The 17,642-nt window shown below is 52.6% G+C and overlaps 2 protein-coding genes and 1 long non-coding RNA gene across 6 annotated transcripts in view; 2 read left to right on the top strand and 1 right to left on the bottom strand.

Moving 5' to 3' along the window:
* Positions 1 to 1,273: 1,273 nt before the first annotated feature.
* On the bottom strand, positions 1,274 to 14,004 carry C27H11orf96 (chromosome 27 C11orf96 homolog). 2 transcript variants are annotated; one of them, XM_078607101.1, is made up of 4 exons: positions 13,851 to 14,004; positions 10,887 to 11,319; positions 5,531 to 5,820; positions 1,274 to 5,305 (listed from the first exon to the last, which is right to left on the bottom strand). In XM_078607101.1, the coding sequence occupies exons 3-4, from the start codon at positions 5,804 to 5,806 to the stop codon at positions 5,171 to 5,173; spliced, it is 411 nt and encodes a 136-aa protein (XP_078463227.1). In that variant the 5' UTR covers positions 5,807 to 5,820; positions 10,887 to 11,319; positions 13,851 to 14,004; the 3' UTR covers positions 1,274 to 5,170. The 2 variants fall into 2 exon arrangements, with proteins under 2 accessions (XP_078463227.1, XP_078463228.1); XM_078607102.1 differs by lacking the exons at positions 10,887 to 11,319; positions 13,851 to 14,004 and adding an exon at positions 8,749 to 9,393.
* Positions 8,217 to 10,509, top strand: LOC144727955 (uncharacterized). The gene is made up of 2 exons (XR_013587461.1): positions 8,217 to 8,789; positions 9,574 to 10,509. It is a non-coding gene; the product is annotated as an uncharacterized LOC144727955 (long non-coding RNA).
* A 578-nt stretch (positions 14,005 to 14,582) lies between the features above and the next one.
* NUP160 (nucleoporin 160) overlaps positions 14,583 to 17,642 on the top strand; it is a 34,519-nt gene continuing 31,459 nt past the window's right edge. For 2 of the 3 annotated variants that reach the window (XM_078607093.1, XM_078607092.1), the window contains exon 1: positions 14,583 to 15,610. In XM_078607093.1, coding sequence (XP_078463219.1) covers positions 15,451 to 15,610 — 160 coding nt within the window. In that variant the 5' untranslated portion in view covers positions 14,583 to 15,450. Of the gene's footprint in view, positions 15,611 to 16,303; positions 17,375 to 17,642 lie in introns of those variants that run through there. The other variant, XM_078607094.1, reaches the window with a different exon arrangement.

The raw sequence follows: 17,642 nt of genomic DNA, 5'->3' as shown, positions 1-17,642 counted from the left end.
GATTGACTTTGCTCCACTTCCCACAATGTGTATATCCACACAGCCCTGTCACAGAGCCTGTGTGGTGATGTCCATGGTGGTCACCCATCCCAGCACCATCCAGACTCAGACCTGCCTATGCTTCGAGATTGGGCACGTTTCGGGCGATCTGGTCACAGACCAATGTTGGATAATCAACCGCAAGGGACCATTTGCAACTGTAAACATATAAATATCCAGTACCATTTAAGGCATCGTCATTTCATATGGCATATGAAAAACAACTGACACCCATTCTAACTCTATACATAAAGTAGAGTACATCTCAGACTATGGTACAGTATATGTATCTTGTCTGGTATATTCATCGAGTATATACCAAACTATGTACACAGAGAGGCTCTACAACACATTCGACCACTATCGAGTCGCGACACAGCCAACACGATCGCGTGCAGCATAGTATCGACAAGGCTCGATTATTGCAACCTCGCTACTCTACGGGACGTCTGCCAAAAACATTAGCAAGCTGCAGCAGCGTGTACGGGTACTGTGAGATCCGACCGTGTCCGTCCAGTGCTCGTTGAGCTGCACCAGCTTCCAGGCTTATGGCTGGCCATCGAACAAAGACGGTCACTGTATCGCATGCGGTCAGATGTGCTTTTACGGCCGTCTGGAATGCTCTTCCGATATCAGGAAGCCACTGGAGCTATGCACTTCCAAGTCATCCTGATTTAAAACTCATTTTTTGGGACTGCTTTTTGTATTTTTAGTTTGTTTACCTTCCCCCCCCCGCACCTCTGATTAGCCAGGTTGGCTACATACGGTGCGAAACAAGTTCTACATATACACACAGATCACCGACCGCCGCTGATCTTTGCGAATACGTTCTCATCTAGAAAAGAGCCGTGTCATAAGATGGACATTGCCACACGGTTACAACCAACACGAGCACTTTTCATAAATTCCCGTCGCTCGTTCTACTCTCTATGCAGAATCGGAATCTCTCTTCAGACTGCAGGAGGATGAATCCGCATCTCCGCTCCTACAGCCAACCCCGCCGTTAGGGAAGTGAACGATGGTTCACGTGGAACACGTTGCTTTTTTTTGGGTCAGGTATTTACACACCCACGCCCGGTGCAGCCACTGGGTGTCACAGTTTACGTTATAGACTCGTCCCAGTTTGTGTTTCAGCCCTCGCCACTCGCTCCGTGGACCATCGCGCCCACGACGCTTTTATTGTGAACTTTATCCCACTCTGGCGCACTTGAAAAGGACACTTTAGAGAATGGGGTTTGTTTCAAAAGGAAAAAATCGTGTTTATTGTATTTTTTGTTGTTGTAAATGTACACGTCTATAACGATTACAACTTTTTTTTAAATCTTCTTCCCCGGATGGATATGGCACCGCACGTTGTTTAAAATCGAGAAACACTTCTGTTAATACTGTAACAAAAACACGCGCACACTACCACATCCGCCTACGGCTTTCCCGTCTCCCCCCTTCATTTAACATTGTAGAATTTTACAGAGGGAGCAAACCGCGTGCTCTTACGAATAACAGCACTGGGCTGAATGTTTGGTTTGTTTTAATTGTTCACATTTAAAAGTTTTGCCTCTTTCCACTTACAAACTTTCTATCAATTTCCACACCCCCCCCCCCTCCATTTATTCCCAATATGAAAGCAGTTTATGTCAAGCCGGCTGTATGCAAGCAAGATGTGTTTTATTTATGGCTCCGTGCCTATCTCCGCGTGGTTCCACGTCCTGTTTATACCCCCACTGGGGCCGCAAGAGCCGTGGACGCCTCATATCAGACAGGGCCACGTGGTGTGTACAGCAACACGTGCGTGTGTGTCCGCTGTGAGATGGGGAGCGGTGGCGCAATGGTTAGCGCACTGCGCTACGAATCCGATTTGGAAGCTGTGACCCGGGTTCAACTCTCAGCCAACATCGGTGCCGGATTAAGCTGGGCGGGGCCTGTAACAACTTTTTGGACTTCTGCAAGCCTCTTATAAATTTGTTGGTAGAGAAATGGACAAACGGCCCACCGGGCTTCCACAATAGCTTAGTATCTGTGTATGTATATGTAAGGTTTTAAAGAGAAGTTGTGAAATGTATTTTTCGCCCGGGCAACGCCGGGTACTTCCCGCTACTATCTTATAAAGGGGCCCTAAATAAAAAAAAACACATAAATATTAAAACACAAATGTTTAACTTGCACAGTAAAGTATTTGTATTTTTTCATTTGCTATGCAGCCAGATAATACGACAAATCGTTAACCTTAAACACCCAGTCGTTCATAAAAGTCGAAGGCGGTATAGTACTAGAGTAATAGAGCAAGTGCAGAATCACTGAACCGGAATTGATAGCTTAAAAGCATTTAACGCAGGGCCCTTGAAAGTGCGGGGCCCGTAGCTACTAAATATGTACATATACGACATGTGTAGTAGCTACTACACATGTAGTATATGTAGCTACTACACATGTAGTATATGTAGCTTCTACATATGTACATATTGTACATGTGTAGTAGCTACTACACATGTAGTATATGTAGCTACTACACATGTAGTATGTAGCTACTACACATGTAGTATGTAGTTACTACACATGTAGTATGTAGTTACTACACATGTAGCATGTAGCTACTACACATGTAGTATATGTAGCTACTACACATGTAGTATGTAGTTACTACACATGTAGTATGTAGCTACTACATATGTAGTATATGTAGCTACTACACATGTAGTATATGTAGCTACTACACATGTAGTATATGTAGCTACTACACATGTAGTATGTAGCTACTACACATGTAGTATGTAGCTACTACACATGTAGCTACTTTTGCGATTTGGATAATCCGGCACTGGCCAACATCGGTGACGAATATCTGAACCGGTCTTGGGCCTCCCCTAGGTCGACTCGGCCTCAAATGAGTACGTGGTGCTGTGTGTGTAAACATCAGCACCGGGGAGACACAGGCGGCGGGGCGTGGTGTTGGCCACCCACCCCTTCGTGTGCCCTGCCGGCCTTCAGAGGTGCTCGAAAACAGCACTTGCCACAAACGTCTGTTAAGGCTACGCGGGGGATCTTTGTCTTTGGTCTGGAGATTAATATCCCAACGGTTACAACAAACGCATTGTTCTAGTGTCCTGAAAATTGACCTCCTGATTCCTAAGACACACACCACCATCATCACCACCATCATCCGCAGCAGAAATAGCATCTTAACCAGGAAGACATGATCCATGATACAAAAAAAACTCAACACATTCGTCGACAACACTGTGTACGCCTGGAAGGAAAGAAGTATATAATCGGCGACGTTTCGGCCAACGGCTCTTCTTCGGAGCACATCGTCTCCTCTAGATGTGCACAGCTTTAACATCATGGCTGCTTCACGTTGTCGCGTTCACGTGGTCCCCGCATCGACCCGGGGCCATTGTGACCAGGACGCGCGTGCGTTGGTCTGTGGCCACCCCTGGCGCGCCCCGCCACTCTCCACACGTGGCAGCTGCCTCTGCTGCCTCTCTCTCTCTCTGTGTGCGTCTCGGTCGCTGCTGGCCAACATCACTCGCCACGCCGTCGCTCTTCGTCGGGCGCGACTTGAAAGGCAAAGCGACATCGTCCCGTCTCCGTTCACACGCGGGCAGGTCCATTGTACGCCGTCACAAAGAATCGCGCTCATCGTTCAAATCATAACAATGCAGTTGAACAAACAAACACACGAACGTAAATGCCACAGCTGATACGAGACGAAAATGTTTTAACTTTTACCAGGTGAGGTCCACTGAGCTGCTGTTTTTTTTCAGAAGCGACTTGGCCACAAGTGACAGCTCAACGAAGTGGCCTATCACGTGGAAGTGTATAGCAGACAAATACTCCAAAGGCGCGTTTCTAAACGTGTTGGGGAAAAACCGGAGGGCCCGGAGAAAAATCCACGCGACCACGGGGAGAAAGAGACGTCGCAAACTCCAAATATACAGCAGCAGGCGTCGTCTGGGTCGAGATGGAACCCACGACCTCCTGTATACCAGGCGAGGTAGTCAACATCTCTTAGCCACCGCGTCGCCCTGACGTCCGCTAGCACCGTCTGCGCAGCGCACTGGCCCCGTGCCTGTGACGCGACCCCAATGGGCCCCACTGGCCTCGTGCATCTGCCGAGCGCCGACCGCTCTCGGACTACGCAGCAGCCAACACGGAAGGCTGCAGCGTCACACCGCGGATGACGATTCAGCGATGTCGACATGGGGGGTGGTCATGATGATGATGAGACACGAGAAACTCTGATCACTATGCTGGTAGGAAGTTGCAATATGATCACGGTGATGTTGATACGTGAGGGCGGGAGGGGCGGGAGAGGTAATATGCTGATGATCATGACGATTGTAAGAGTGATTGTGATAATGATGATGACACGTGCTGGTGGTGGTGGTGATGATGGTGATTATAATGAAGACGAGAAGGCTTCATTGTGATGTTGTTATCAGAGTAGCGACTGTGCTGGCAAGGACGACGAGAGTCTGCGTGACGCTCTGACGATCGTGGGAGATGTTTGTTCATGACGGTGACGACAACGGTGAAGACGACGACGTCGGTGTCACGAGGATAACTATGACGACGTTGATGACGTATGAGGGCCAGGGGTCGGCTTCCAAAGTAACAAGAAGTGAACAATTTTTTTGAATTCGGCAAACGCCCCCCCCCTCAATATATCAAGAGCTGCAATGTACCGCGGTGGTGAATGAGAGACGGTGGTGAATGAGAGATGGTGGTGAATGAGAGACGGTGGTGAATGAGGTGGTGAATGAGGGACGGTGGTGAATGAGAGATGGTGGTGAATGAGGGACGGTGGTGAATGAGAGATGGTGGTGAATGAGGGACGGTGGTGAATGAGAGATGGTGGTGAATGAGAGATGGTGGTGAATGAGAGACGGTGGTGAATGAGAGATGGTGGTGAATGAGAGACGGCGGTGGTCCCCTAGTAAAGAACGCGTCACGGAGCGGCCCTTACAGCATCACCTCACGCAGCGCCGGAGCCGCAGGTCGATTTGATTGGCCCGGTAGGCCTGTGACATCACAGCCTCATCATCATTCATCCGCGTGCACGATGGCCTGAGGGTGGGGGCTTGTGGAGCCGCGTGGCCCCCCATCCCCCACCTGCCCCCCTCGCCCCCAACAATCACAGCTCGGTGCAGGGGATCGGCTTCCCCCCGCACCCCTCCGTGGACGCCTCTCCGCCCTGGAGCCCCCCCACGTGCGCCAGCGCAGAGACGTTGGTGGAAGACGTCGCGATGCGCCGCAGGTTTTCCAGGGACTGTCGCGGGGAGAGAGATTGAGAGAGAGAGAGAGCGAGACAGAGAGTGCGTTACGTCGTCGCATGCGGAGAGGGAGACGAGTCGCATCTTGTGATTATCATCGCGCACCTTGCATCGTTTAGTCGATACAATGTAAGAATGCCGTGGCGAACACAGCCGACGCGTTGCCAATCCGCTGCTGGATGAGGGCCACGCGCCAACGCCGGTGCGACGTTACCGCGTACCTTCATGAAGGACCGGTGGGCCCGCTCCTCGTCCAGCGGCGAGGCGCCCTCGTCCTCCGCCTCCAGGATCTCCTCGAATGTGATGGGCTGCGTCTTGTGACGGCTGGCGCGCTGCTTGCGCAGGATGCCGCCCCGCGGGGTGGGGGGCGGGCTCGGGGGGGCCCTCACAGCCATCAGGGATGACGAGGCGGAGGTGGAGATTTTGGAGGAGGAGGTGTTGACGACGCTCGGGCACGTCGTGGCGAGCAGTCCGGCTCCAGGGTCACAGATATCCATCGCTGAGTGCAGCGCTGCGACGGACACAGAGCAGGCACGGGTGTAAGGCAGCACCTGGGGGCGCCACGGTGGCGAGATGTTGACTACCTCGCCTGGTAGGCAGGAGGCGGTTGGTTCGAACCCGACCCTGACGCCTGTTGTGCATTTGGAGTTTACGTGTTCACTCTCACCGTGGTCGTGTGGAAGTTTGCTCCGGGATCCCCCAGAGAAATGATAGGCCACTTCGTTGAACTACTATTTGTTGGCCAGGTCACCCCTGAAAAAGAGCTATATAGCCCAGTGGGCCTTACCTGCTAAAATAGATATAGACGTAGTGTTAGTTTAACTCACGCACGGCTACTGCCGTGTGTGCGGCGTGCCCGGCGCTCACACCGACCGACGATTTAGCAGCGGAGTGAGGGCCGTGCAATTTCGCACGCGCCAGCAAACTTCGAGTGAAGGTGCGTGCTGACAGTTTTGGTTCGTTATGGGTTTTTTTTTTAAGTGGCTGTTGAGGGTAAGGATTATCAATTAAAAACGCCTCTGGTTTTGATCCTACCTTCGACAGGACCGATTCTGAGTCTAGATATGGGTTAGGACGAACAGAACCTCGCCTTCAGCACTCACGCCGCGAGATAGACTCACAAAGGGGCACATGTTTGGCTGCGGTCATGAAAACATTCCTACACACAGCTGCAATGCCAAAACATGCAAACCTTACAGCACAGAACACGAACTTATGAACAACGTGTCGCGTTTACAGCTGGCTTAGAGACCAACACACACTTACCAGAGACTCGACGGACACGTAACACACTGTTCATTGTTTACTCTCCTATATCCAATAGATATCACAGGAGCAAATTACTTTGTTTAAAAAAAACAATTCATGAAATGAATGTCCCTCCACCGCCTTTCTCTCAGGCAGTCGTTAGCCGGGCTTCCAATCGCAAATCGCTGCGGTGGCGAGATGCTAACTACCTCGTCTGGTATACAAGAAGTCGTGGGTTCGTTTTCAACCCTGACGCTTGTATATATTTGGAGTTTGCGTGTCTCTCTCTCCGTGGTCGCGTGGATTTTTCTCAGGGTCCTCCGGATTTTACCTTCACATTTAGAATCAACTTGCGTTTAGAGTATTTGGTGGCTATACATTTACACGCGATAAGCCACTTCGTTGGGCTATCATTTGTGGCCAAGTCGCTTCTGAAAAAGGGCTATAAAGCTCAGTGTGCCTTCACTGGTAAAATTTGTAAAAGTTTACTTTCGTTTAAATCGAAGCAAATTTCAGCAGCCGGACTGCGACAGCTCCTCCTGGAGACTCTGTCAGAACCGAAGGACCAAGCGATGGTAAAGTCTGCGTTGTGTTCTACGTCACCCCCACTACCCTCCCCCCATACCCCACCCCATGTCTCTTCTGTGAGATATATACGTGTATGCATGTTGAATTTCCTTAGCACTATATGTAGCCAGCCATGATGATTGGAGGTGCGGGAGAAGGACAACTAACTACACACAAAAAGCAGTTAGAAATACATTAGTTTTCAATGTAGATCATGATTTAAAAGTGCACAGCTCTCAATGGATTCCTAATATCGGAAGAAAGAACGTTCCAGACGGCCGCAGAAGCGCATCTGAAAGCGCGCGGATCATAAACCATCGTGCGATGGTTTATGATCCTTGACGAGATCAGCGAGGTATTGTGGTTCATCTTTGGCGAGCACTTTGTGTGTGATGAGTGCGATCTTATTATTCGTTCGTCAACCGGAAGCAAATGCAGCTCGGGGTCACGGGACTGCCACCACATTGTCAGCTTCACCAAAGCCAAACAATTCAAAGTTTCAGGGCAGACTGAATTCCGTACTGATCGTGTCCTGTGAACAACGACTCACTGGCGGTGGGCCGAGCGTCGTCTATCAGCACCGTGCTCACTTTGAATACGTCCCGGCATCGCAAGGCTGCCCGTGTTGGTGGCCCATAGGCAGCAATTAGGGACATCTTACCAAGTGGTGACACTGCACCATTGATGTTCAAACCTGTAAGTGACGCCTGGTCCACAGAACGAAACCGGTCCGCAGTTTGTCGACCACTGCATTACTGCTGCTGCGTCTATCAGCCGTGTCGCATTGGCACTTTAATCGTGACTCTTAAGAATACCACGATGCACTTCTTCAGGAAGTGCTCGTGGCGCTTTTTGAACATGAAAAAATGTTTTTTTTACTAAATGTTGGGTCGTGTTCGGAGCACGCACAAGACATCACATTACGCAGATACCGTATCGACCAATCTATTTCTCAATCACATATTGAATTTGCAGAGGTGTCGCTTGCACACCGTGGATGAGGCTGGGGCCATGTTCGTGACGAGTCTCATGTCGTGCATGGGCGGCTTCCTTGCCGCGTGAGGGCGAGCGTGGGGGTAGGGATGGACCAGCTCAGTGGCCCAAATTACAGCGACGGAAATTTGGCAGAGTCACCGTTGGACCAAACCCCATCTGCAGTTGCGCAAGCGGGAATGTAACGCCACTGAAATTTATTTTTTTGCAACAAGTCAACAGCGCCACGGCTCTGAACAAGCGCCCATTAAACGCCGCTACGGCGAACGCTCACGCGCCGTGTTTTCTCGGTCATAATCGGCCCCATTTATAAAATGTACGGATGTACGTTGAACTTCGATCGCAGCGTACCAGGCCAATCGTGGCTAATCGGAGGCGTGGGGGAAAGGACAACAAACTGACCACAACAAGAAGCAGGTTCTAAAGAAATTAGTTTGTCAATTTAGATGATGATTTAAAAGTGCACAGCCCCAATGGCTTCTTAATATCGGAAGGAAGAGCGTTCCAGATGGCCGCAGAAGCGCGTCTGAAAGCGCCGCGCGCCATGATACAAGAATTAGTGCGCAAGGAATGCAACGTGGGGTCCGCTCTCTCAGCACCGTTTCAACGAACGCTTTAGCGCGCAACTCACTTGCAAGTGAAGATGCTCAGGGTTTTCACCAACGACAGGCGGTAAACGCGCTTCGGGTTGCTGTGCTGTATTGTGAATAGGGTTTACGACGCCGACTACAGGACACACGCGCGAGTTTGAGTAGCTCGAGACGCAACGGCGTCCGTCCACCCAACGCGAGCGTGCGTGCGTGTGTGTGTGCGTGCGTGTGTGTGTACGTGTGTGTGTGTGCGTGTGTGTGCGTGTGTGTGCGTGCGTGTGTGTGCGTGTGTGTGTGTGTGCGTGCGTGTGTGTGTACGTGTGTGTGTGTGCGTGTGTGTGCGTGTGTGTGCGTGCGTGTGTGTGCGTGTGTGTGTGTGCGTGTGTGTGCGCGGTATGTACGTGTGTGGTTGTGCGTGCGTGTGCGTGCGTGTGCGTGTGTGTGCGTGTCGACAGGGCACCAATGAGCCAAATCCTGAGAGGATCCTTGGAGGAGAGATAGGCCTTAAAAAATCTTTGGAGGATCCTTGGAGGGGTAGACGGGCCTTTAAAGATCATTGGAGGATCATTGAAGGAGAGACGGCCTTAAAAGAGGGTCGCCGTATGTCGCTAGATGTCGCTTTCTAAAACCCCAGAAATTGTCACTCCCACACACACTCACACAAGCACACAAAAACAAACATGTGTGTTTTTTAACACTGAGTTTATATCGTAATTTGTTGGTGTGGTTTTCATAGAAGCCCTCTTGGGTTTCCAACCTGACCTGCACACATTTTTTTAACCTTATTTTAATTTGCAATGTTTGTTTTCACTTTGTCTTTTCTGTGCGAATAATGAAATCACATCACTGCTGGACGATTGACCAAGATGTCAAACGTCGTGGACTCCACAGCGTGGACTGTGTACCGTGGCTGGAATCCCTCTACTGCATCTGCACAATCTGGGGGGTGGGGTGTGTTGGGAATACCCCCCTCGGTTCCTGAAAGTCGCCGAGAGAGAGAGGGAGGGTGTTCACGCGAATCGATAAGATCGCCCAGTTGGCAACGCACCCACGCAACGCGCGAGGCGAACGCGTCAACCGAACGTCGCGTTATCGTTCGGGCGCAACAGCGGCGTTGCTTCCTCTGGCCGTGAGAAGCCAACTTCACATCCATAGCGCACGTTGTTCGCCGAGCTGCGTTGGCGATTCCGGTTACTGAAAGAATTTTGTTGTTCGAAGGTTCGCGCTCATTACACACACACACAGTGCTTGACGCAAAACGAATCACAAAAACCTCGCTGCTGATGTCGTCAAGGAGGATAAAGCATCGCGCGAAGTCCTCGCCGCGGCGGCTTTTATCTGCCACCCATCGGGCAAAGACGGCGGCCACTGCGTCGCCGCGCGCTTTCAGATGCGCTTCTGCGGCCGTCTGGAACGCTCTTCCTTCCGATGTTAGGAAGCCACTGGAGCTTTTCACTTCGTCATATCGGTTGAACACTAATTTCTTTAGAACTCTTTTTTGTGTTTAGTGTTGTTGTCCTTCCCCCCCGCATCTCCGATGAGCACGGTTGGTTCCGTACGGTGCGAAAGAAGTTCAACATACATATGAGCACACTTCACCACACTGCTCAGTACGGGGTTAGTGAAATGGGGGTACGAGGGAGGGGGGGACTGTTTCAGATATCCACCACTCGCCACCGATGAGAGCAGTGGCCAGGAATCTAACTCAGGTGGCAGCGTAGTGTCGTGCGCTAACTGCTGCACCACCGCCACCCACCATCATCACCGCAGGCTACAGAAAATAAACAAATCTTGTGCTCGTCCACCACGTGACGGTGTCTCATTGTCGAGTCTATCGACCTCGGGCCTTTCTAACCGCATTTGCTGAAACAAACTGTGGACCACTTACGATGTTGCTGGATCTCATCAGTAGAGCCCAGTGTGTGTGTGGGTTACGATGTTTCGATTTAAAGCTTTCGTGACTGCAGGGATTCATCTTCTTGGTTCTTTCGGTAAAGTCACGTAGAAGGGAAATAATACAATAATAAAAATAAAACATAATAAAATGCAATTCTCACGACGTTTCGGCCACAACGCAAGCAGCCGTCCTCAGGTGAAGAACAGGGCTGTCGGAAAGACAGACCTGTTCTTCACCTGAGGAGCGCTACCTCCCGGGAGGCGTTCACGTAGCCGTACGTACCTGCGTGTGTCTCCCCTCTCTGCGTGTTCGCGGTGGCTCTCGGGTGAGGAAGTTCTTGCAAACAGCAGCAGCAGCAAACAGGCGCTGGGGGCACCACTCCACCGATCAAGAAAGTCAGAAAAAAATATCCCACGGGGCTGTTGGGTTCGCGGTCTAAAGAGAGCTTGCGACGATCTCCAGCGCTCCGCTGTCCCTCTCGTGGGCCGTCTTTCTCTCGCTCGCCGCCTGCTCCATCCACTCTGACGATACAATAGGTCACCTCGAGTCCACCTCTGCTCCCCCAACCTCTCTCTCTCTCTCTCTCCCCCGCGAGATCTCCCACGCGCGCGTCGTCAGTTCACGGTTGTCGCAGCGGCAACTGAGACCGTCGTCACACGGAGCCACGGAGCGAGAGGAGGGTGGGGGGGTCCTTCCTTACCCGCCGGCACGCCGCCTTCAGAAAGCAAATGCGTAAAAGTCACAAACGGCGAGTTCCTTCCGCAACCCGCCCGAGGCTAATTGCTCATTAGCCGCAGCGCGCGCGTACGCGGCTTCGGGGTTGTTTCGGCCTCCCTCTCAACGGGAACCTGAAGCCCCAAATCGAGAAGTCGTCAAAGAGTCCCATTGAGACTCCTGGCACGGGCACGCCCCCCCCCCCGCGCGGCCCCCGCTCAGTGACGTCACGCAGCGCGCGGCAGCGCCGCCTCGAGCCGGTTGACACGGGGAGGGGGGGGGCAGTGGCGATGATATTGAGCAGAGCAGTTCAAGAGGGTACACACACACAGACACACAGACACACAAAGATCCCCCGTATAGCCTTAACAGACTGTAAGGGCAAGTGCTGTTAGCGAGCACCTATGAAGGCCGGCACGGCACACGAGGGGGTGGGTGGCCAACACCACGCCCGGCCGCCTTTGTTTCCCTAGTGGCGATGTTTACACATCACACCAGGTACTCATTTGAGGCTGAGTCGGCCTAGGGGAGGCCCAGGGCCGGTTCAGATAATCGTCACTGATGTTGGCCGTGAGCGGGAATCGAACCCGGGTCGCCAGGTTTGTAGCGCAGCGCGCTAACCGCGACACTACCGCTCCCCACACGGACACACACACAGACACACACACGTGTACGGGAAAGAAGTTCAACGTACATACATAGACTCACAATAGAGACCCATAGACTCACACACAGACCCATAGACTCACACAGAGACCCATAGACTCACACATAGACTCATAGACTCCCACAGAGACTCATAGACTCACACACAGACCCATAGATGCACACACAGACCCATCGACTCACACAGAGACCCATAGACTCACACAGAGACCCATAGACTCACACAGAGACCCATAGACTCACACAGAGACTCATAGACTCACAATAGAGACCCATAGATTCACACAGAGACCCATCGACTCACACAGAGACCCATAGACTCACACAGAGACCCATAGACTCACACAGAGACCCATAGACTCACACAGAGACCCATAGACTCGCACAGAGACCCATAGATTCACACAGAGACTCATAGACTCACACAGAGACCCATAAACTCACACAGAGACCCATAGACTCAACACAGAGACTCATAGACTCACACACAGACCCATAGATTCACACAGAGACCCATCGACTCACACAGAGACTCATAGACTCACACAGAGACCCATAGACTCACACAGAGACCCATAGACTCACACAGAGACCCATAGACTCGCACAGAGACCCATAGATTCACACAGAGACCCATAGACTCACACAGAGACCCATAGACTCACACAGAGACCCATAGACTCACACAGAGACCCATAGACTCGCACAGAGACCCATAGATTCACACAGAGACTCATAGACTCACACAGAGACCCATAGACTCACACAGAGACCCATAGACTCGCACAGAGACCCATAGATTCACACAGAGACCCATAGGCTCACACAGAGAGACCCATCGTTTGTTGCCCTTCCCAGCACTTCTCATTCACACGGTTGGCTACGTGCGGTGCGAATGAAGTTCAATGTTCGTCATTAGAGGTGAATCGTTAAAACACGCGCTAGTTGGTCGCAGTATTACGCCAATTGCCAGGCGTTAGAGCCATGAATGTGAATCAAGAAAATGCAAACCATCGAGTGGATAACAAACGATTGCGAGAACCAGATGCTTGCACGACAAAATAACTGATGGCGTGAAGCTAAAAACATATCAATGTGGTTATTATGTGGGGATTTAAACGCCGCATCAATTTGGTAATTGAATTCAGACTCAATCTAGTATGGACTTTGTAATCAATACCTGCATATTTGAAGTCAGACTCGGACTAGTATGGACTTTTGGAGACTTTGGAGTCCATACGTAGATGTTTGATACTGGTAGGAACCTCCTGGTTACACCAGCCCACAGGGGATTATTGTGTCCGTCCGTCGTGCATCCAAAAATGGGTGGAGAGGGGTGGGAGGGGTGGGGCTGGGTGGGGAGGGGCTGGTCACACCGTGGTGCCCTTATAAAACTTAACGTTTAACCGACTCACGCCGGCTTGTGCCCGCCCTCACAGTCGGCCATATTTGCGGAATATACCACGCCGCTGTTGACCCTGGCCATTGACCGAGCAACCCAACGTTCCTACCAGCTCCCTCCGCATGAATGTGTTTAACTGTGGACAACACGACTCACACTCGACGTGAGACGTTTCGAGTTACGGCTTCTCACCGCTAAACGCTGCCATGCTGTAAACATGGGCGGCTGGCCGAACACGTCGTGTTTTGTTTACGAGTTGGTTTTATTTTTTTTCCCGTAAGTAGAGGATTTTGAAACCGAGCGGCTATCAACCAAGTCGCTGCCCACCCCACCGACTCCCCCATTCCTAATCCGCGCTCTCATCAGCGCGCCTTCCGGTGTTGCTTAGTGCAGCGTGCCGCCCGGCGTCACGAACCCACCACGCCTTGCAGTGCAGCGACACACGCATTACAAGCAGAACTCACGTGTTCACACCCTTGTCGCCTCCAGGCGTCGACAACCGAGCCTCTGATCGGGAGCTTGACGCGGGCAGCAGCAGCAGGCTGGCCTGCCTGCTGCACGTTGCCGGCAGAGCGCAGGCAGCTGCAGCAGGAGTCGTCGTACCGTGCTGGTTGCGACGTCCGGCGATTACGAAACCGCACTGCGCGTGTGGTGAAGTATGGTGAAACGGCGGCCACGACGTGGAAAGGCTGCAACAAAGACAAAGATCTCCAGGATAGCCTGTAACAGGCTGTTGGGGCAAGTGCTGTTAGCGAGCACCTATGAAGGCCGGCACGGCACACGAGGGGGTGGGTGGCCAGCACCACGCCCGACCGCCTTTGTCTCCCCCAACGGCGATGTTTACACACCGCACCAGGTACTCATTTCAGGCTGAGTCGACCTCGGGGACGTCCAGGACCGGTTCAGATAATCGTCACTGGTGTTGATGGCCGTAAGCGGGAATCGAGCCCCGGTCCTCGGGTTCGTAGCGTCGACCACTGCACCACCACTCCAAGCACACGTCCACAAATACTGTGCAGATGAGTGGTGCAGGTGAGTGGTGCAGGTGAGAGGTGCAGGTGAGAGGTGCAGGTGAGAGGTGCAGGTGAGAGGTGCAGGTGAGTGGTGCAGGTGAGAGGTGCAGGTGAGTGGTGCAGGTGAGTGGTGCAGGTGAGTGGGGCAGGTGAGTGGTGCAGGTGAGTGGTGCAGGTGAGTGGGGCAGGTGAGTGGTGCAGGTGAGTGGTGCAGGTGAGAGGTGCAGGTGAGTGGTGCAGGTGAGTGGTGCAGGTGAGTGGGGCAGGTGAGTGTGGCAAATGCAGACAATTACAGCGCACCACGTGCACTGATCACCGCGCATTTGTCGAGAGTGAAAACTGATTTATGTCGAAGTGCTTTTTGTATTCTTCCCCCCGCACCTCCCATTAGCACGCTTGGCTACGTACGGTGCGAAAGAAGTTTAACATACGCACACACATGTTGGGCGAACCGGTGAAGCATATATGTACACGCAAATTAATTAGGATAAAAACAACTAGAAATGCGTTGGCAGTGGGGTACAAATAGGCAAATATTAAATACTCACGACCTGTTATTGACTGAGAGCATCTTAACACTTAGAGAATTGCAGAGCAATCGTTGGCGCTGCCTTTCCACCTGGCAGACTTCCAGAATTGGTTTGCGGTTCTTACTCAGCGATTGTGATCTGCAGTTTGCATGAACTATGCAACGTGAAATTAATAATTTGATTACATCATATTTAAAAAAAAATCTCACTTCGCTTCATGATTAACACTGCCTTTGTACCATTTATAGAGAACGCTGCAATAGGCTGGCGTTTCGAGTGACAACCCTTTGCCGTGGTGACTCTGCACGGTAACTATAAATGTGTTCAGCCGCAGGAAGGCTTTGTGCTCTGTCATTGGCGGTGGTGCTGGGTGACCAACTGGGGACAGAGTTGGCAGTGGCGGCCCGCGGTGCCGTGCTCGTGAACACACAGACGGCGCCGTTTGTTGCACCCGCCCTGTCGTGCGTAACAAACCCACAAGTGTTGAGCCTCGCGTGTCACTTCTTCCACGAACCGGCCCAATGACCCACACACAGCCGCGCTCTCTCATTGCAGCAACCCCGGACTTGGACGGCACGACACCCAGCCCGCCCGCCCGCCCGCCTTTCTGCGGCCAACACGCACGGCGGGCCCCACGCCATGGCGACACATTCAACACGGCACGGCCATCCCATTGGCGAGGTGCTGTCACCCGCTCGCTGCATGCTGGGGGGCGGCGGGGGCGATGGGGGGGGGCAAAACAATAAAAATGTTGTGTGCGAGGTGTGTGGCTGGGCTTGCCGGGCAAGTGTCTGGAGGAGGAGGAGGAGGCCAGCGACCGGCGTGGCGGGTTGGTGGGTCACGCAGCGAAGGAACCCGCGGGACTTGTCGTACGCATGCACGTGGCTCGCCGGGTCACGAGACAGCGGTTAGGCGCTGTTTTAATAAGACGCGTTACACTGAACAATGTTTTTATTTTTCGGGGTAAGGCCCACTGGGCTATACAGTATCGTTCTGTTTCAGAGGCGACCTGGCCACAAATGATAGCTCAACAAAGTGGCTGATTGCGTGGAAATGTATAGTGACCAAATCGCTCTAAACGCACGTTTCTAAATGTAGAGCGGGGGGGGGAGAGAAACACAAACTCCAAATATTCAGTAGGCGTCAGAGTTGGGATCGAACCCGCGACCTCCTGCATACCAGGCGACGTGGTTAACATCTCGCCACGCTCACGGCCAACACCAGCGATGATGATCTGTCTTAAGTGCCTGGTGCGGTGTGTAAACATCGCCACTGGGGAGACAAAGGCGGCCGGGCGTGGTGCTGCTAACCGACCCCCTCGTGGGCCGTGCAGGCCTTTACAGGTGCTACTCGCTAACAGCACTTGCCCCAACAGTCTGTCAAGGCTGCACGGGGAATCTTTATCTTTGCCTGTGGACATCAGGTGGCTTTTTCTATGCGGCGATTTCACGTCGGCTTAACTTCAATCGAATTCGGCTGTTTTAGACCTTCCCCTCCTCCACCCACTTCACACGCGTCTATACACCGCACACATATCCTGTATATACACATTCGTGTGTATATATTCATATTCGCAAAATACATTGGCCAAACATTAGGATAGACGTCACAATGGGTCGGTATCAAGAGCATACATGTAGCCCCTCCCCCAAAAGGCAAACAGACTAAATCCGCAGCTCCTTGCCCCCCGGGCCCCGATGTGAGCGGGCGGTGATTAAGTTTGTTGAACAGCCGGGGAATGTAGCGGTTGGGTGAGAGCATCACTCGGAGCGCACCGCGCAACTCCTCAACAAGGAGAAGAAGAATCCCTCGGAAGCTGAGACACAGGTGGGTGTGGGCGGAGCCCCAGGTGAGAGTGGGCAGTGCCCCAGGTGCGAGTGGGCAGTGCCCCAGGTGAGAGTGGGCAGTGCCCCAGGTGAGAGTGGGCAGTGCCCCAGGTGAGAGTGGGCGATGCAAAGGTAATAGTAGCTCATCACATGTTGTGGATTTGCTCTCCAACACACCGGTGTGTTGTACTAGTGACAAATTGGCACGTTCTGTTTACGTGACACTAAACCTTACTAATTGTCTGTGTCGGGTGGTGGCGGGTGTAACGACACAACGGGTTTATATATTGACGATCTCTGACACCAATCAAACCTCAATTGTGGCTCTCATTCTGTGAATGGAATCGAAACCGTGATTTGAATCGACACGCGAGAGAATCGTGAATCGAGGGAATCGCTGTCGCCGCTGCAGCAGCAGCTGAGGCCGCCCTTCAACTAAGCGCGGGAAAGTCCGCGGCGCGCTGCTCGCTCCTCCAACTCCGCGTTATGGCAACGGCGGCCGCGGCGGCCGCGGCGGCGGCGATGTCCTCCGCGGCGTCGGAGCGCTGCTACCGAGAGGCGGCGGCCTTCGGACGGGGACGGGAGGCCACGGCGGGGCCCGAGATCCTCGTGGAGCTGGGTAGGCCGCGCCGCCACACGGGCCCTAGCCACTTGCCTAGTTGATTCCTGTCCCGGACGGCGCGGGGCTGGCCCGGCCGCGCCGCTAGCCGAGACGTGGGTGTCTCCGAGCTACGGGTTGTGATTTTTCTGGCGTTATTTGAATTAAAAACGTGGCACGTGTTGCGTTTGTTTTCAACCAAAGCGTGACATATTTTACCAGAACTCTAATAATTGACTGGCCTTGTGTCTGATTAAGGGGGTGGTGGTGGTGCAGTGCACAGCACGCT

Source organism: Lampetra planeri, chromosome 27, assembly GCF_965212315.1.
Source record: "Lampetra planeri chromosome 27, kcLamPlan1.2.h2, whole genome shotgun sequence".
Classification (NCBI taxonomy): Eukaryota; Metazoa; Chordata; class Hyperoartia; order Petromyzontiformes; family Petromyzontidae; genus Lampetra; species Lampetra planeri.
Note: the sequence above shows the minus strand (reverse complement) of the source record. Positions and strands in the feature narration are given on the sequence as shown.